Genomic DNA, 22204 nt, shown 5'->3' on the forward strand with positions numbered 1-22204 from the left:
GCTGTGGGGTGACTTGAAAAGGGCTGTACGTGCAAGAAACCCCTCAAACATCTCACAGCTGAAAAAGTTCTGCATTGAGGAGTGGGGTAAATTTCCTCAGACCGATGTCGAAGACTGGTAGATGGCTACAAGAACCGTCTCACTGCAGTTATTTCAGCCAAAGGAGGTAACACTCGCTATTAGGGGCAAGGGTGTCCTATCTTTTTCCTCAGTTAGAATAGGCATTTTTGTAGAATGACATTTACAGAAGATCTTGAAAAGACTTTTCTTCAGTTTTCTTTGTTTAGTCGGATTACTTTAATCTCTCTGTATTGTTGAAACGGAGATGAAATAACCATTTATTAAAAATGTTACAAAAAACCACATGCTTTCAAAGGGTGTCCTAATTTTTTCACATGACTGTATGTCCTACAGAGGGGCCCCTGAAGCTGCTTTAGGGCCTGGGCAGTGGCAGGGATGCTACCACAGGGCTCCCCATCTTCCATCCACCACAGACCCTGCAGCAATTGCCATGAAGAAACAGGGTGACCTTCCTGGAAGTCGTGTGAGTCTGAAAGAAGCGCCAAGGATGCAGGACACTGGGCGTGTAGTGGCGTCACCTAGCCCCGAGAATTCACCCCCGTAGTTCTGCTCTGAGGTCCTTTCTGTGGACGATCCCCAGCAGTCACCCTGGAGGATTGTTTCTCTATCTAAATGACTCACATCCACAAAGTCCTGTGTCTTCTCACCAACCACAAATGGCTTCCATCGCATCTGCAGACAGAACACAAGCAAACAGGTTATTAGTGCCTCCCAGTGGTAGTAATGGAGGATATCACTGTGAATTGAAATCAGTGTTCTACTGGAGCAAAAGAGATCCTGGTGAACATACACTGCAAGAACACAATTCTACACCAATCACATCCTTATTTATCTTTATTCTGGTTAAAGCTCCAAGCCCACAGCATAGACATGAAAAAAACTGCCTGCAGCTACCACTAGAAGGAGCTCACTACATACAGATTATACAGCCACCACTAGAGGGAGCTCACTACATACAGATTATACAGCCACCACTAGAGGGAGCTCAGAACATACAGATTATACAGACACCACTAGAGGGAGCTCACTACATACCGATTATACAGCCACCACTAGAGGGAGCTCACTACATACAGATTATACATTCACCACTAGAGGGAGCTCACTACATACAGATTATACAGCCACCACTAGAGGGAGTTCACTACATACAGATTATACAGACACCACTAGAGGGAGCTCACTACATACAGATTATACAGCCCCCACTAGAGGGAGCTCACTGTATACAGAGTATACAGCCACCACTAGAGGGAGCTCACTACATACAGATTATACAGCCACCACTAGAAGGAGCTCACTACATACAGATTATACAGCCACCACTAGAGGGAGCTCACTACATACAGATTATACAGCCACCACTAGAGGGAGCTCACTACATACAGATTATACAGCCACCACTAGAGGGAGCTCACTATATACAGATTATACAACCACCACTAGAGGGAGCTCACTACATACAGATTATACAGCCACCACTAGAGGGAGCTCACTACATACAGATTATACAGCCACCACTAGAGGGAGCTCACTATATACAGATTATACAACCACCACTAGAGGGAGCTCACTACATACAGATTATACAGCCACCACTAGAGGGAGCTCACTACATACAGATTATACAGCCACCACTAGAGGGAGCTCACTACATACAGATTATACAGTCACCACTAGAGGGAGCTCACTACATACAGATTATACAGCCACCACTAGGGCGAGCTCACTACATACAGATTATACAGCCACCACTAGAGGGAGCTCACTACATACAGATTATACAGCCACCACTAGAAGGAGCTCACTACATACAGATTACACAGCCACCACTAGAGGGAGCTCACTACATACATATTATACAGTCACCACTAGAGGGAGCTCACTACATACAGATTATACAGTCACCACTAGAGGGAGCTCACTGCATACAGATTATACAGCCACCACTAGAGGGAGCTCATTACATACAGATTATACAGCCACCACTAGAGGGAGCTCACTACACACAGATTTTACAGTCACCACTAGAGGGAGCTCACTACACACAGATTTTACAGCTACCACTAGAGGGAGCTCACTACATACAGATTATACAGCCACCACTAGAGGGAGCTCACTACATACAGATTATAGAGCCACCACTAGAGGGAGCTCACTACATACAGATTATACAGTCACCACTAGAGGGAGCTCACTACATACAGATTACACAGCCACCACTAGAGGGAGCTCACTACATACAGATTATACAGCCACCACTAGGGGGCGATCACTACATACAGATTATACAGCCACCACTAGGGGGAGCTCGTTACATACAGATTGGACAGCCTTTTTTTTTTTTTTTTTTTTTTTTTCTTTTTTTTTTTTTTGCCCGAGGAGCGTGCTTTCTACACCTGTGCAACAAAATCGTGCAGTGTGCCACAAAAAGACCTGCACAAGGTTCTGGTCCATCGCAGGCCCTCTCCATTAGAGAAGGGCCCCCTATAAACTTTTTCCAGTCCCTCCGGACCAGAAGGCTCCTGCAAGGGACCGAGATAAAACAGGCAACTCCCAGCCAAAGCCGGGAATACGCCCAGGCAAGAACCCCCCCTCCCCCAGACCTCTAGGGGGGGTACAGATTATACAGTCACCACTAGGGGGAGCTCCATATACTATGATTTAATTGTATACTGAACTAATAAATAGCCCAGTATGCAGTAAGCTCCCTCTTGTGGTGGTGGCTGGTAGTGACAATTATACACTGCTCAAAAAAATAAAGGGAACACTTAAACAACACAATGTAACTCCAAGTCAATCACACTTCTGTGAAATCAAACTGTCCACTTAGGAAGCAACACTGAGTGACAATCAATTTCACATGCTGTTGTGCAAATGGGATAGACAACAGGTGGAAATTATAGGCAATTAGCAAGACACCCCCAATAAAGGAGTGGTTCTGCAGGTGGTGACCACAGACCACTTCTCAGTTCCTATGCTTCCTGGCTGATGTTTTGGTCACTTTTGAATGCTGGCGGTGCTTTCACTCTAGTGGTAGCATGAGACGGAGTCTACAACCCACACAAGTGGCTTAGGTAGTGCAGCTTATCCAGGATGGCACATCAATGCGAGCTGTGGCAAGAAGGTTTGCTGTGTCTGTCAGCGTAGTGTCCAGAGCATGGAGGCGCTACCAGGAGACAGGCCAGTACATCAGGAGACGTGGAGGAGGCCGTAGGAGGGCAACAACCCAGCAGCAGGACCGCTACCTCCGCCTTTGTGCAAGGAGGAACAGGAGGAGCACTGCCAGAGCCCTGCAAAATGACCTCCAGCAGGCCACAAATGTGCATGTGTCTGCTCAAACGGTCAGAAACAGACTCCATGAGGGTGATATCAGGGCCCGACGTCCACAGGTGGGGGTTGTGCTTACAGCCCAACACTGTGCAGGACGTTTGGCATTTGCCAGAAAACACCAAGATTGGCAAATTCGCCACGGGCGCCCTGTGCTCTTCACAGATGAAAGCAGGTTCACACTGAGCACATGTGACAGACGTGACAGAGTCTGGAGACGCCGTGGAGAACGTTCTGCTGCCTGCAACATCCTCCAGCATGACCAGTTTGGCATTGGGTCAGTAATGGTGTGGGGTGGCATTTCTTTGGAGGGCCGCACAGCCCTCCATGTGCTCGCCAGAGGTAGCCTGACTGCCATTAGGTACCGAGATGAGATCCTCAGACCCCTTGTGAGACCATATGCCGGTGCGGTTGGCCCTGGGTTCCTCCTAATGCAAGACAATGCTAGACCTCATGTGGCTGGAGTGTGTCAGCAGTTCCTGCAAGACGAAGGCATTGATGCTATGGACTGGCCCGCCCGTTCCCCAGACCTGAATCCAATTGAGCACATCTGGGACATCATGTCTCGCTCTATCCACCAACGTCACGTTGCACCACAGACTGTCCAGGAGTTGGTAGATGCTTTAGTCCAGGTCTGGGAGGAGATCCCTCAGGAGACCGTCCGCCACCTCATCAGGAGCATGCACAGGCATTGTAGGGAGGTCATACAGGCACGTGGAGGCCACACACACTACTGAGACTCATTTTGACTTGTTTTAAGGACATTACATCAAAGTTGGATCAGCCTGTAGTGTGTTTTTCCACTTTAATTTTGAGGGTGACTCCAAATCCAGACCTCCATGGGTGGAAAAATTGGATTTCCATTTTTTTATTTTTGTGTGATTTTGTTGTCAGCACATTCAACTATGTAAAGAACAAAGTATTTCAGAAGAATATTTAATTAACTCAGATCTAGGATGTGTTATTTTTGTGTTCCCTTTATTTTTTTGAGCAGTGTATTATTAGCTTGTCTATGCAGAGGATTTGGAGCTGTGTCTCCAAAAATCACCATAAAGATGTATGAGGAAATGACTCCATGGAGGGGTCTCTCACCTGATTGGGGTCCGGCTCCACTTCATCCCAGTTATGTGTTAGGTGTTTTTGCTCGTAAGCTTGGAAGGGTTTATGGCGGACAGACGGCAGAATGCGGTAAAGCCAACTGAGGATGTGAAATTCGAGAGATAACCCCTATCATCTGGACTATCAGCGCTCAAGTTAAAGATGGGTGACAAATTGTCTGTAGGGTAAACTCTTAAAGGGATTTCCATCCACTTACCTTCTCTTATTGGAGCTCCTGGGACAGGTGAAGGCAGAACCGGAGAGCTGCTCGGCGTACAGACCGTACGGACAGACCTGCGGGTTATTCTGAAGAGCAGGAGACAGTGAGTTCTCCATTTTACAATTCCACATATTGTTCCAGTGTACTGCCAAGTTCAAGACCTCTGCTTGCTGGCCATGAAGGAAAGCATTCAGCAGGACTCTCTCCGGAATGTGCAAGACACAGTTAACAATCAACGTTCCCATTCAAAGACAGCAAGCAGATGGCATTGGACAGCAATCATGGCAATGAAGAAGTGTTGACATTTTCATTCTGCAATGATGACGCTTTGTGTAGAGATTAATATAGATTATTATAGATTATGACACTGACCTGTCCCTCAGGTAAAGCGCCAGGACATCGAAGATCCTCAGAGGAGAATTCATTGCCAAATCCGGAGAGGTACTGCAGACAGAGGGAGAGGTTAGAGGTAGCACAAGCCTCAAATCTCCTGCAAACCATGTAGTGCCCTGGAGCAAGGGTACTGTGAAGTCTGGACATTTGACTATTTCCCCTATGTAAAGTTAAAACTTCTTACTTTATTTCTCTTCAAAGGGTTAACTTATACTGTTCATTGCTGTGTTACTGCATTTTATTTGTAAATTTTGATATATATCCTGTTAATTTGTACTATATTTGCAAGGCTCTGTGGAAAGGGTTAATGAACAGAGAGACTGCTAGGACTTTGAATGAGAAGCTGGTACTTTTCCACAGCTGCCATAGAGTTTAAAGAAAATCATGTTTTGAAGTGAAAAAGTCAAAGGTTGTTTACCACCAAACCCAGTCTGACCTTTTGAATGTCTGGTTATTTAGTTCTGTTGTTATGTCTGGAAACTTGTTTTTGTCTGGAAAAACTGCTGTGTCATTGCCATTGAGTATCATTGAAGCTCTAATGTTAGGCTTCGTTCACATCACCGTTCAGCCTTTCCGTTCTCCTGCTCCGGAAAGAACGGAGAAGGCACATAACTGAGCCAAACGGAGCCCTTAGGACCCCATAGACTATAATGGGGTCCATTATGTTTCCGCTTAGAAGATGATTTTGAAGCCGAGACAAAAGTCCTGCATGCACAACTTTTGTCTCCGCTCCAAAATCATCTTCTGAGCGGAAACATAACGGACCCCATTATAGTCTATGGGGTCTTAAGGGCTCTGTTATGTGCCTTCTCCGTCCTTTCCGTTCTCCTGCTCCTAAACGGAGCTCACTGGTTTACTGCTGGACTTTCTGGACTTATTTCCCATTGGGGTGCACCACTTCTTACCATCCCTTCCAAAGAGCAGCAACACGTGGTGACACCTCACAGTGTCCAGGGGACCCAGCATAATGTTGGGGCCACCCCAAACCCAGCCACAGCAACAAGGGAAGGAGCTATAATGGCCACCTTAGTACATGACCTTGGTGATTGCAGCCAGTAGGGAGAAGGGCGCTCTAGCAAGCAAAAATGCCTAAAAATAGGATATTAAAATACAGAGCAGCAACCTGAACATTTACTCTGGGTGAAATAAAGACTAGATACACATCATACAGCCACCACAAGGGGGAGCTTTCTGCATACAGATTATACAGCCACCACTAGATGTAGCTGACTACATACAGATTATACAGCCACCACTAGAGGGAGCTCACTACATACAGATTATACAGCCACCACTAGAGGAAGCTCACTACATACAGATTATACAGCCACCACTAGAGGGAGCTCACTACAGATTATACAGCCACCACAAGGGGGAGCTTTCTGCATACAGATTATACAGCCACCACTAGAGGGTGCTCACTACATACAGATTATACAGCCACCACTAGAGGGAGCTCACTACATACAGATTATACAGCCACCACTAGAGGGAGCTCACTACATACAGATTATACAGCCACCACTAGAGGGAGCTCACTACATACAGATTATACAGCCACCACTAGAGGGAGCTCACTACATACAGATTATACAGCCACCACTAGAGGGAGCTCACTACATACAGTTTATATAGCCAACACTAGAGGGAGCTCACTGCATACAGATTATACAGCCACTACTAGAGGGAGCTCACTACATACAGTTTATATAGCCAACACTAGAGGGAGCTCACTACATACAGATTATACAGCCACCACTAGAGGGAGCTCACTACATACAGATTATACAGCCACCCCTAGAGGGAGGTCACTACATACAGATTATAAAACCACCACTAGAGGGAGCTCACTATATACAGATTATACAGTCCCCACTAGAGGGAGCTCACTACATACAGATTATACAGCCACCACTAGAGGGAGCTCACTACATACAGATTATACAGCCACCACTAGAGGGAGCTCACTATATACAGATTATACAGCCACCACAAGAGGGAGCTCATTACATACAGATTATACAGCCACCACTAGAGGGAGCTCACTACATACAGATTATACAGTCATCACGAGAGGGAGCTCACTACATACAGATTATACAGCCACCACTAGAGGGCACTCACTGCATACAGATTATACAACCACCACTAGAGGGAGCATACTATATACAGATTATACAGCCACCACTAGAGGAATCTCACTACATATAGATTATACAGCCACCACTAGATGGAGCTCACTACATATAGATTATACAGCCACCACTAGATGGAGCTCACTACATACAGATTATACATTCTCTACTAGAGGGAGCTCACTACATACAGATTATACAGCCACCACTAGATGGAGCTCACTACATACAGATTATACAGCCACCACTAGAGGGAGCTCACTACATACAGATTATACAGCCACCACTAGAGGGAGCTCACTGCATACAGATTATACAGCCACCACTAGAGGGAGCTCACTGCATACAGATTATACTGCCACCACTAGAGGGAGCTCACTACATACAGATTATACTGCCACCACTAGAGGGAGCTCACTACATACAGATTATACTGCCACCACTAGAGGGAGCTCACTACATACAGATTATACAGCCACCACTAGAGGGAGCTCACTACATACAGATTATACAGCCACCACTAGAGGGAGCTCACTACATACAGATTATACAGCCACCACTAGAGGGAGCTCACTACATACAGATTATACTGCCACCACTAGAGGGAGCTCACTACATACAGATTATACAGCCACCACTAGAGGGAGCTCACTGCATACAGATTATACAGCCACCACTAGAGGGAGCTCACTACATACAGATTATACTGCCACCACTAGAGGGAGCTCACTACATACAGATTATACTGCCACCACTAGAGGGAGCTCACTACATACAGATTATACTGCCACCACTAGAGGGAGCTCACTACATACAGATTATACAGCCACCACTAGAGGGAGCTCACTAAATACAGATTATACTGCCACCACTAGAGGGAGCTCACTACATACAGATTATACAGCCACCACTAGAGGGAGCTCACTACATACAGATTATACAGCCACCACTAGAGGGAGCTCACTACATATAGATTATACAGTCACCACTAGAGGGAGCTCACTACATATAGATTATACAGCCACCACTAGAGGGAGCTCACTACATACATATTATACAGCCACCACTAGAGGGAGCTCACTACATACAGATTACACAGCCACCACTAGAGGGAGCTCACTACATATAGATTATACAGCCACCACTAGAGGGAGCTCACTACATATAGATTATACAGCCACCACTAGAGGGAGCTCACTACATACAGATTATACAGCCACCACGATGAGTCAGCAACAAATAGTGAGACAGAACCACAGGTTGGGTTTGGCAGCAATGAAGGTCAACTGGAAGTCTAGTAGCAGGAGGGGGCCGGGTGGAGGTCAGTTGATGATTACTGTGGTACTAGGATAAGAGTGGGGGAAGGTAGGGGGTGTTAGGGCCACACACATTGTCACAGGTACTGCTTACAGATTTGGGACTGAGCCACACTAAGCTGTTGAGTCACAATGTGTCAGCTCTGTGCTGCATCTGGGACAAGTTACCGATACTGCAGCATCTGGAGGGGGAGCGGCCATAATAAACTATGGGGGGGGGGGTTGCATTTGGACCTGACGAGGCCCCTCAGACATGCATAGAGTAGAGATGGACCATCCAGGAGCCTGGAAAAGCAGAGCTGTGGTTCTTTTCAGGACTTCCACCGCTCCCACTAACTGGACAGAATCAGGAGCCTGGGAAAGCTGGGTGACTGCTCTTGTGGCTGCAGAAGGACAATATTGGGGCCCATGATGCTGTGTGCGGGCTGCCGTACCCGTCACTTCAGGCTCCAGATCATACAGTGACAATCTGTGCCCCTCTGTGTCCTGCCCCTTTAATGCCCCTCGTTGCCCGCAGTCCCTTGTTTCGGGCCGCGCTGACATTTGCTTCCTCTCACTGGGAGCTGTGAAATATTTAGCAGCGTCCTGCTTCCCGCAGGTTAATCTCGTCTCCCCCTCCCACTTGGTAGCACAGCATAGCCTGCCACCGGTGACCTTTCCAGACCTCGCACCACTGAAGGTGCTGGGGCCGGTGCTGGTAATCCGGGATCCGTGCAGACCCATCACTTATTTATAAAGGGCAGGGGCCGGTGGTGGTCGCTCTCCTGCCGATTGCTGACGATTCATTAATTGCTCTGCTCGTTAATCAGGTTTATATTTACAGAAGGAAAAGAAGATGCACAATTAACCCCGACGGCGGCGAAGCAGCAGCGCAAAAGACCATTAGATGGCAGACAGGCCACAGCAAACCTGCCAGGATGATTAGCGCATTGCTGCAGAGTTATCATAACGCCTAACGGACCGGCTCCTGCAGGTGAATTAGCTGAAGTGGAGCTGGAAAGGTGGGGCCTAACCTCTGGTTTTGGGGTCTTTCTCCGTCCCTCTGCTGCTCCATGCTTTACACTGATCTCCTTCCTGCTCCTCCTCCTCCCCTCTCACAGCATACAGATTCAAAGACACAACTCAGAAGCTGCGTCCCCCTCCTCCTAATATTCTCTGGATCACATATTCAACTGGAGTTTTTTCCTTTGTCCATGTGGTTAATGTAGCAGATGTGAAACAGCAGTAAACAGTAGGGGTGTCCGTCTATCTCCGACACGACTGTACAGGGGACATTCTACATCAGACACTATTATATGGGGTGTTTCCATGAGAGGCACTATTGTTATCAGGCTACTACTATATCAGACACTATTATACTGAAGTACTTCTATATCAGACACTGTTATATTGGGGCACTTCTATATCAGACACTGTTATACTGAAGTACTTCTATATCAGACACTGTTATACTGAAGTACTTCTATATCAGACACTGTTATATTGGGACACTTCTATATCAGACACTGTTATATTGGGGCACTTCTATATCAGACACTATTATACTGAAGTACTTCTATATCAGACACTGTTATACTGAAGTACTTCTATATCAGACACTGTTATACTGAAGTACTTCTATATCAGACACTGTTATATTGGGACACTTCTATATCAGACACTGTTATATTGGGGCACTTCTATATCAGACACTGTTATATTGGGGCACTTCTATATCAGACACTGTTATAATGGGGCACTTCTATATCAGACACTGTTATACTGAAGTACTTCTATATCAGACACTGTTATACTGAAGTACTTCTATATCAGACACTGTTATATTGGGACACTTCTATATCAGACACTGTTATATTGGGGCACTTCTATATCAGACACTGTTATATTGGGGCACATCTATATCAGACACTGTTATATTGGGGCACATCTATATCAGACACTGTTATATTGGGGCACATCTATATCAGACACTGTTATATTGGGGCACATCTATATCAGACACTGTTATATTGGGGCATTTTATATCAGACACTATTATATTGGGGTACTTCTATATCAGACACTGTTATATTGGGGCACTTCTATATCAGACACTGTTATATTGGGGCACTTTTATATCAGACACTGTTATATTGGGGCACATCTATATCAGACACTGTTATATTGGGGCACATCTATATCAGACACTGTTATATTGGGACACATCTATATCAGACACTGTTATATTGGGACACTTCTATATCAGACACTGTTATATTGGGGCACTTCTATATCAGACACTGTTATATTGGGGCACATCTATATCAGACACTGTTATATTGGGGCACATCTATATCAGACACTGTTATATTGGGGCACATCTATATCAGACACTGTTATATTGGGGCATTTTATATCTGACACTATTATATTGGGGCACTTCTATATCAGACACTGTTATATTGGGGCACTTTTATATCAGACACTGTTATATTGGGGCACATCTATATCAGACACTGTTATATTGGGGCACATCTATATCAGACACTGTTATATTGGGGCACATCTATATCAGACACTGTTATATTGGGGCACATCTATATCAGACACTGTTATATTGGGGCATTTTATATCAGACACTATTATATTGGGGCGCATCTATATCAGACACTGTTATATTGGGGCATTTCTATATCAGACACTGTTATATTGGGGCGCATCTATATCAGACACTATTATATTGGGACACATCTATATCAGACACTGTTATATTGGGGCATATCTATATCAGACACTATTATAGCTCGGGCACTTCTATATCAGACACTATTATATTCGGGCACTTCTATATCAGACACTATTATATTCGGCACTTCTATATCAGACACTGTTATATTCAGGCACTTCTATATCAGACACTGTTATATTGGGGCACTTCTATATCAGACACTGTTATATTGGGGCACTTCTATATCAGACACTGTTATATTGGGGCATATCTATATCAGACACTGTTATATTGGGGCAAATCTATATCAGACACTATTATATTCAGCACTTCTACAGGGAGTGCAGAATTATTAGGCAAGTTGTATTTTTGAGGATTAATTTTATTATTGAACAACAACCATGTTCTCAATGAACCCAAAAAACTCATTAATATCAAAGCTGAATATTTTTGGAAGTAGTTTTTAGTTTGTTTTTAGTTTTAGCTATTTTAGGGGGATATCTGTGTGTGCAAGTGACTATTACTGTGCATAATTATTAGGCAACTTAACAAAAAACAAATATATACCCATTTCAATTATTTATTTTTACCAGTGAAACCAATATAACATCTCAACATTCACAAATATACATTTCTGACATTCAAAAACAAAACAAAAACAAATCAGTGACCAATATAGCCACCTTTCTTTGCAAGGACACTCAAAAGCCTGCCATCCATGGATTCTGTCAGTGTTTTGATCTGTTCACCATCAACATTGCGTGCAGCAGCAACCACAGCCTCCCAGACACTGTTCAGAGAGGTGTACTGTTTTCCCTCCTTCTAAATCTCACATTTGATGATAGACCACAGGTTCTCAATGGGGTTCAGATCAGGTGAACAAGGAGGCCATGTCATTAGATTTTCTTCTTTTATACCCTTTCTTGCCAGCCACGCTGTGGAGTACTTGGACGCGTGTGATGGAGCATTGTCCTGCATGAAAATCATGTTTTTCTTGAAGGATGCAGACTTCTTCCTGTACCACTGCTTGAAGAAGGTGTCTTCCAGAAACTGGCAGTAGGACTGGGAGTTGAGCTTGACTCCATCCTCAACCCGAAAAGGCCCCACAAGCTCATCTTTGATGATACCAGCCCAAACCAGTACTCAGACGCCAGCAAGGTGGAGGTGGAGTCGGACTGGAGCTCTCTGCCCTTTACCAATCCAGCCACGGGCCCATCCATCTGGCCCATCAAGACTCACTCTCATTTCATCAGTCCATAAAACCTTAGAAAAATCAGTCTTGAGATATTTCTTGGCCCAGTCTTGACGTTTCAGCTTGTGTGTCTTGTTCAGTGGTGGTCGTCTTTCAGCCTTTCTTACCTTGGCCATGTCTCTGAGTATTGCACACCTTGTGCTTTTGGGCACTCCAGTGATGTTGCAGCTCTGAAATATGGCCAAACTGGTGGCAAGTGGCATCTTGGCAGCTGCACGCTTGACTTTTCTCAGTTCATGGGCAGTTATTTTGCGCCTTGGTTTTTCCACACGCTTCTTGCGACCCTGTTGACTATTTTGAATGAAACGCTTGATTGTTCGATGATCACGCTTCAGAAGCTTTGCAATTTTAAGAGTGCTGCATCCCTCTGCAAGATATCTCACTATTTTTGACTTTTTTGAGCCTGTCAAGTCCTTCTTTTGACCCATTTTGCCAAAGGAAAGGAAGTTGCCTAATAATTATGCACACCTAATATAGGGTGTTGATGTCATTAGACCACACCCCTTCTCATTACAGAGATGCACATCACCTAATATGCTTAATTGGTAGTAGGCTTTCGAGCCTATACAGCTTGGAGTAAGACAACATGCATAAAGAGGATGATGTGGTCAAAATACTCATTTGCCTAATAATTCTGCACGCAGTGTATTGGGGCACTCCTATATCAGACACTGTTATATTGGGGCAAATGTATAACAGACACTATTATATTGGGGCACTTTTATATCAGACACTGTTATATTGGGGCACTTTTATATCAGACACTGTTATATTGGGGCACTTTTATATCAGACACTGTTATATTGGGGCACTCCTATATCAGACACTGTTATATTGGGGCACTCCTATATCAGATACTGTTATATTGGGGCACTCCTATATCAGACACTGTTATATTGGGGCACTCCTATATCAGACACTGTTATATTGGGGCACTTCTATATCAGACACTAGAAGAAATGAAAAAATGCTCCAGCACCGCGATGGATAAAGTGAAAATCCCGGTCTTTATTGACACCAAAATTCAGGTATGTACAGCAGTCATGTAACTGGCAGCCTCCGGTTCCCAAGATCTACGCGTTTCGAACAGTCGTGTTCTTAGTCATGACTAAGAACACGACTGTTCGAAACGCGTAGATCTTGGGAACCGGAGGGTGCCAGTTACATGACTGCTGTACATACCTGAATTTTGGTGTCAATAAAGACCGGGATTTTCACTTTATCCATCGCGGTGCTGGAGCATTTTTTCATTTCTTCTACCTTCAACTAGGACTAGCTTGAGTCCGCCCCGTGCACCAGCATGCAGGACACAGAGGTGAGCTGGCTGTAACTTCTCATACACTATATCAGACACTGTTATATTGGGGCACTTCTATATCAGACACTGTTATATTGCCGCACTTCTACAGTACAGACCAAAAGTTTGGACACACCTTCTCATTCAAAGAGTTTTCTTTATTTTCATGACTATGAAGGCATCAAAACTATGAATTAACACATGTGGAATTATATACATAACAAACAAGTGTGAAACAACTGAAAATATGTCATATTCTAGGTTCTTCAAAGTAGCCACCTTTTGCTTTGATTACTGCTTTGCACACTCTTGGCATTCTCTTGATGAGCATCAAGAGGTAGTCCCCTGAAATGGTCTTCACTTCACAGGTGTGCCCTGTCAGGTTTTATAAGTGGGATTTCTTGCCTTATAAATGGGGTTGGGACCATCAGTTGCATTGAGGAGAAGTCAGGTGGATACACAGCTGATAGTCCTACTGAATAGACTGTTAGAATTTGTATTATGGCAAGAAAAAAGCAGCTAAGTAAAGAAAAACGAGTGGCCATCATTACTTTAAGAAATGAAGGTCAGTCAGTCAGCCGAAAAATTGGGAAAACTTTGAAAGTAAGGGCTATTTGACCATGAAGGAGAGTGATGGGGTGCTGCGCCAGATGACCTGGCCTCCACAGTCACCGGACCTGAACCCAATCGAGATGGTTTGGGGTGAGCTGGACCGCAGAGTGAAGGCAAAAGGGCCAACAAGTGCTAAGCATCTCTGGGAACTCCTTCAAGACTGTTGGAAGACCATTTCAGGGGACTACCTCTTGAAGCTCATCAAGAGAATGCCAAGAGTGTGCAAAGCAGTAATCAAAGCAAAAGGTGGCTACTTTGAAGAACCTAGAATATGACATATTTTCTGTTGTTTCACACTTGTTTGTTATGTATATAATTCCACATGTGTTAATTCATAGTTTTGATGCCTTCATAGTCATGAAAATAAAGAAAACTCTTTGAATGAGAAGGTGTGTCCAAACTTTTGGTCTGTACTGTATATCAGACACTGTTATATTGGGGCATATCTATATCAGACACTATTATATTGCTGCACATCTATATCAGACACTGTTATATTGGGGCACTTTTATATCAGACACTGTTATATTGGGGCACTTTTATATCAGACACTGTTATATTGGGGCACTTTTATATCAGACACTGTTATATTGGGGCACTTTTATATCAGACACTGTTATATTGGGGCACTTTTATATCAGACACTTATATTGGGGCACTTTTATATCAGACACTGTTATATTGGGGCACTTTTATATCAGACACTTATATTGGGGCACTTCTATATCAGACACTGTTATATTGGGGCACTCCTATATCAGACACTGTTATATTGGGGCACTTTTATATCAGACACTTATATTGGGGCACTTTTATATCAGACACTGTTATATTGGGGCACTTTTATATCAGACACTTATATTGGGGCACTTTTATATCAGACACTGTTATATTGGGGCACTTTTATATCAGACACTTATATTGGGGCACTTCTATATCAGACACTGTTATATTGGGGCACTCCTATATCAGACACTGTTATATTGGGGCACTTTTTATATCAGACACTGTTATATTGGGGCACTTCTATATCAGACACGGTTATATTGGGGCACTCCTATATCAGACACTGTTATATTGCCGCACATCTATATCAGACACTGTTATATTGCCGCACATCTATATCAGACACTGTTATTTTGGGGCACATCTATATCAGACACTGTTATATTGGGGCACTTCTATATCAGACACTGTTATTTTGGGGCACATCTATATCAGACACTGTTATATTGCCGCACTTCTATATCACTATTGTATAATGTCACATAGTATATTATAAGCGGAGGATGAAGGAGTTGTAGTGTTCCCCTCCTGTCAGGGAAGGGGGGGAGTGATCCTCTGACAGGACAGGGTTAATGGTGACAGCGGCAGGAATGTGACTGGAGGGTTGAACGCTTCCATGTGGATGAGCAGCTGGGCAGATGTTGGAGCGCAGACTGTGATTGGCTGCGGCGGGAGCAGCCTCCCCCACCGCCCTCCACCGCTCCAGCCAAAGACTCCACATCAGGAGGCATCAAAGGTCACAGATCGCGAGAGGCCTCACCGAGCCACACACTGCTGGGAAACTACAACTCCCAACATCCACCAACAGCTGCAGCTTTCCAGCTGTTGTGAAACTACAACTCCTAATATGCCCATAGTAATGTATCATATAATTACTGCCTACCTCTTATAGTGGTGTTACATAGGACTGCAGGTGACATCTACTACATTATCTGTACTCCGAGCTATCACTGTGTTATCTGTGGTGTTACATAGGACTGCAGGTGACATCTGCTACATTATCTGTACTCAGAGAGTTATCACTGTGTTATCTGTGGTGTTACATAGGACTGCAGGTGACAACTACTACATAATCTGTACTCAGAGAGTTATCACTGTGTTATCTCTGGTGTTACATAGGACTGCAGGTGACATCTACTACATTATCTGTACTCCGAGGTATCACTGTGTTATCTGTGGTGTTACATAGGACTGCAGGAGGCATCTACTACATTATCTGTACTCCGAGGTATCACTGTGTTATCTGTGGTGTTACATAGGACTGCAGGTGACATCTACTACATTATCTGTACTCCGAGCTATCACTGTGTTATCTGTGGTGTTACATAGGACTGCAGGTGACATCTGCTACATTATCTATACACAAAGTTATCACTGTGTTATCTGTGGTGTTACATAGGACTGCAGGTGACAGCCACTACATTATCTATACACAGAGTTATCACTGTGTTATCTGTGGTGTTACATAGGACTGCAGGTGACATCTACTACATTATCTGTACTCCGAGGTATCACTGTGTTATCTGTGGTGTTACATAGGACTGCAGGTGACATCTACTACATTATCTGTACTCCGAGCTATCACTGTGTTATCTGTGGTGTTACATAGGACTGCAGGAGACATCTGCTACATTATCTATACACAGAGAACTATCACTGTGTTATCTGTTGTGTTACATAGGACTGCAGGTGACATCTAAACCTTATAGGGGTTCTCTGCACATTTCCCCTGACCTGTGGATGGAATCTGGTACTTACCTTCCCTCTCTCCCCTGATGAAGTACAGTCCCTCCGCAGGTTAGTACCAAGGACTAATTAGAGGAAAGGGCCGGAACCTCTACAACTTTCTGACCGATTATTTTTTCAGTTCCTCACTACTGCCAAGATCTCTGCTTGCTGTCCTGTTTCCATTCAGAGGCAGTAATCCAGTCTGTAGCCATCCCTGCTCTGTGATATTCTGCCCAGACTGATACAACTGCATCCACTTCTAAGCGGACAGCAGGACTAGACATGGACAGGGTTACTGCCTCTGAGTGGAGGGTTTTCATTCACTGACAGCAAGCAAGTATAAAAGTGGTTGGAAATTGAAATGGTGAAACGTCCATTAAGAAGTTACCACTGTAAAATATTAAAGCTTTATTTACAAAGGACAGAACACCGGCCTTCATTCACCTGCAGACCATGCATGTAGAGCGTATGTATCATCAGCACACGTATCAGTGTACGTATCATCAGCACACGTATCAGTGTACGTATCATCAGCACACGTATCAGTGTACGTATCATCAGCACACGTATCAGTGTACGTATCATCAGCACACATATCAGTGTACGTATCATCAGCACACGTATCAGTGTACGTATCATCAGCACACGTATCAGTGTACGTATCATCAGCACACGTATCAGTGTACGTATCATCAGCACACGTATCAGTGTACGTATCATCAGCACACATATCAGTGTACGTATCATCAGCACACGTATCAGTGTACGTATCATCAGCACACGTATCAGTGTACGTATCATCAGCACACGTATCAGTGTACGTATCATCAGCACACGTATCAGTGTACGTATCATCAGCACACATATCAGTGTACGTATCATCAGCACACGTATCAGTGTACGTATCATCAGCACACATATCAGTGTACGTATCATCAGCACACGTATCAGTGTACGTATCATCAGCACACGTATCAGTGTAGGTATCATCAGCACACGTATCAGTGTACGTATCATCAGCACACATATCAGTGTAGGTATCATCAGCACACGTATCAGTGTACGTATCATCAGCACATGTAGAGCGTATGTATCATCAGCACACGTATCAGTGTAGGTATCATCAGCACACGTATCAGTGTAGGTATCATCAGCACATGTATCAGTGTACGTATCATCAGCACACGTATCAGTGTAGGTATCATCAGCACACGTATCAGTGTACGTATCATCAGCACACGTATCAGTGTACGTATCATCAGCACACGTATCAGTGTATGTATCATCAGCACATGTATCAGTGTACGTATCATCAGCACACGTATCAGTGTACGTATCATCAGCACACGTATCAGTGTACGTATCATCAGCACATGTAGAGTGTACGTATCATCAGCACACGTATCAGTGTACGTATCATCAGCACACGTATCAGTGTACGTATCATCAGCACACGTATCAGTGTACGTATCATCAGCACACGTATCAGTGTACGTATCATCAGCACACGTATCAGTGTACGTATCATCAGCACACGTATCAGTGTACGTATCATCAGCACACGTATCAGTGTATGTATCATCAGCACACGTATCAGTGTACGTATCATCAGCACACGTATCAGTGTACGTATCATCAGCACACGTATCAGTGTATGTATCATCAGCACACGTATCAGTGTACGTATCATCAGCACACGTATCAGTGTACGTATCATCAGCACACGTATCAGTGTACGTATCATCAGCACACGTATCAGTGTACGTATCATCAGCACACGTATCAGTGTATGTATCATCAGCACACGTATCAGTGTACGTATCATCAGCACACGTATCAGTGTACGTATCATCAGCACACGTATCAGTGTACGTATCATCAGCACACGTATCAGTGTACGTATCATCAGCACATGTATCAGTGTACGTATCATCAGCACACGTATCAGTGTACGTATCAGTGTAGGTATCATCAGCACACGTATCAGTGTAGGTATCATCAGCACATGTATCAGTGTACGTATCATCAGCACATGTATCAGTGTACGTATCATCAGCACACGTATCAGTGTACGTATCATCAGCACACGTATCAGTGTACGTATCATCAGCACACGTATCAGTGTACGTATCATCAGCACACGTATCAGTGTAGGTATCATCAGCACACGTATCAGTGTACGTATCAGTGTAGGTATCATCAGCACATGTATCAGTGTATGTATCACACATGACCAATCGGCTCCAGCTCTAGGAGCAGCACACGTCTGGATGGCTGCACAGCACAGCGATCTGTCCCAGCTGACGTCCCTTTTGGGGGCTCCACAGTAGGACCGGCAGCGGTTTAGGGCTAACCCCCCCCTGAATATTTCCATCCCCAGCACTGGACTTACCTTCAGCTCCGCCATGTCGGTGCCCACTGCGCTCTGAGCTGCAGATCTGATCTCCGCAAAGATTTAACCAGTCCCTCAATGTGGATTTGATTAAACACAGGACGGTTGCACAATTCTGCTCAATGATTTGTGGGGGGAGTGTGCGCACGGGTCACTGACACAGCAGAGCTCAACTGCACAGGTGGCTTCTGTGCCACTGACTTACCTCGTCCTCTCAGCCGAACATCACCCCCATATACAAGGAACTCTGTAATGCAGGACTGCACTTATCTTCTACTGTTCTTATGTTATCTCAGGTTGTATGCTCTAGTCACATCCAAAGCTGCTTATATGATTCTGCTGGGTGGCAACTGGAATCTGCATTGACAGACACATCCCTAACATCTGAACTCCTATACCTCAATAGACTCTACTACAGATTATACAGCCGCCACTAGAGGGAGCTCACTACATACAGATTATACAGCCGCCACTAGAGGGAGCTCACTACATACAGATTATACAGTCACCAGTAGAGGGAGCTCACTACATACAGATTATACAGCCACCACTAGAGGGAGCTCACTGCATACAGTATATACAACCACCACTAGACGGAGCTCACTACATACAGATTATACAGCCACCACTAGAGGGAGCTCACTACATACAGATTATACAGTCACCAGTAGATGTGGTGAACGCCCTCTAGTGGTGGCTGTATAATCTGCATGTAGTGAGCTCCCTCTAGTGGTGGCTGTATAATCTGCATGTAGTGAGCTCCCTCTAGTGGTGGCAGTATAATCTGCATGTAGTGAGCTCCCTCTAGTGGTGGCAGTATAATCTGCATGTAGTGAGCTCCCTCTAGTGGTGGCTGTATAATCTGTATGTAGTGAGCTCCCTCTAGTGGTGGCTGTATAATCTGTATGTAGTGAGCTCCCTCTAGTGGTGGCTGTATAATCTATATGTAGTGATCTCCCTCTAGTGGTGGCTGAATCATCTGTATGTAGTGAGCTCCCTCTAGTGGTGGCTGTATAATCTGCATGTAGTGAGCTCCCTCTAGTGGTGGCTGTATAATCTGCATGTAGTGAGCTCCCTCTAGTGGTGGCTGTATAATCTGTATGTAGTGAGCTCCCTCTAGTGGTGGCTGTATAATCTGCATGTAGTGAGCTCCCTCTAGTGGTGGCAGTATAATCTGCATGTAGTGAGCTCCCTCTAGTGGTGGCTGTATAATCTGTATGTAGTGAGCTCCCTCTAGTGGTGGCTGTATGATCTGTATGTAGTGAGCTCCCTCTAGTGGTGGCTGTATGATCTGTATGTAGTGAGCTCCCTCTAGTGGTGGCTGTATAATCTGCATGTAGTGAGCTCCCTCTAGTGGTGGCTGTATAATCTGCATGTAGTGAGCTCCCTCTAGTGGTGGCTGTATAATCTGCATGTAGTGAGCTCCCTCTAGTGGTGGCTGTATAATCTGCATGTAGTGAGCTCCCTCTAGTGGTGGCTGTATAATCTGCATGTAGTGAGCTCCCTCTAGTGGTGGCTGTATAATCTGCATGTAGTGAGCTCCCTCTAGTGGTGGCTGTATAATCTGCATGTAGTGAGCTCCCTCTAGTGGTGGCAGTATAATCTGCATGTAGTGAGCTCCCTCTAGTGGTGGCTGTATAATCTGCATGTAGTGAGCTCCCTCTAGTGGTGGCAGTATAATCTGCATGTAGTGAGCTCCCTCTAGTGGTGGCTGTATAATCTGTATGTAGTGAGCTCCCTCTAGTGGTGGCTGTATGATCTGTATGTAGTGAGCTCCCTCTAGTGGTGACTGTATAATCTGTATGTAGTGAGCTCCCTCTAGTGGTGGCTGTATAATCTGTATGTAGTGAGCTCCCTCTAGTGGTGGCTGTATAATCTGTATGTACTGAGCTCCCTCTAGTGGTGGCTGTATAATGTATATATAGTGACCTGGTTGTGGCTGCAGGCAGAGGAGAATGCTATGATGTAACTCGATGTCTGTGCAGGAGATATGGACCTTTGTGTCGGAAAACAAAGCTCTAATTGTTATACAGATACATTGAGAAACAGACCAGGGCAGAAGGTAGCACTAATCCCATAGTAACAATCCATTTCTGTGTTTTCTAGACTTCGCAGAGACCCTGATCCTGTAAGGCGGTCCTGGAGCTGGAGAGCTAGCTGTGACCGACGTATAAGACAAGATGTAACAGCAGCATTGTTATTGCAGCTCTGGTTGTGACTGGAGTATAATGCAGGCAGTAACCTAAGATCAGTAACCAGTAAGTGTGGTTACGGCCATGAAAGCTGGACCTGCCCCTGCGGCGCCCCCCGTGTCAGCGACTTCACCAGTCTTTATAACATTTGCCTAGTGGTCAGGAGTCTGGTGCTATGTGCTGGATTACCAGACTTTACCTCATGGATTAACCCTTCACTAAGGGCACAACAAACTGCCGGGAAAAGAGGGGGCCCCTCAGTGATCTGGGTGGTAGCATGGCCTCTACATGCGGAGGTCTCCTGGGGTGCGGCTTACAGGCACGCTGCAGCCTCCTCCGCCATCCTCACAGCGGATTACCAAATAGGGGGTCCGGACCCCGATACCGCACACCAGCACATTTTCACCACGGTTCTGAAGACACAGCCCAGAATGACGGGTTTATTCTCAGGATTCAGCAGGATCTTCCCTACAATCAGATTCTAGCGCCCCCTGCTTGTTCGGTGTCTGCACAGAGATGACTCTGCTCTGCGCAGACATCAATGGATGAACGCTGCCCCCCACGTTATAAGAGAATAGCTGAGCTATGGGGGGGGGGGGGGGGGGGGGGGGGGGGGGGAGGTGAATATCCACAAGCTTGCTGACGGTTTCCACCAACAATCAGCA

At 45.0% G+C, this 22204-nt stretch overlaps 1 protein-coding gene across 1 annotated transcript; it reads right to left on the bottom strand.

Annotated features, from left to right (window-relative positions):
* Positions 1-444: 444 nt before the first annotated feature.
* LOC120994343 (homogentisate 1,2-dioxygenase-like) lies at positions 445-19496 on the bottom strand. Its single transcript, XM_040422832.1, has 5 exons — positions 19348-19496; positions 5102-5173; positions 4727-4815; positions 4504-4609; positions 445-753 (listed from the first exon to the last, which is right to left on the bottom strand). The coding sequence occupies exons 1-5, from the start codon at positions 19360-19362 to the stop codon at positions 460-462; spliced, it is 576 nt and encodes a 191-aa protein (XP_040278766.1). The 5' UTR covers positions 19363-19496; the 3' UTR covers positions 445-459.
* Positions 19497-22204: the final 2708 nt, after the last annotated feature.

Source organism: Bufo bufo, chromosome 3 (genome assembly GCF_905171765.1).
Source record: "Bufo bufo chromosome 3, aBufBuf1.1, whole genome shotgun sequence".
Lineage (NCBI taxonomy): Eukaryota > Metazoa > Chordata > Amphibia > Anura > Bufonidae > Bufo > Bufo bufo.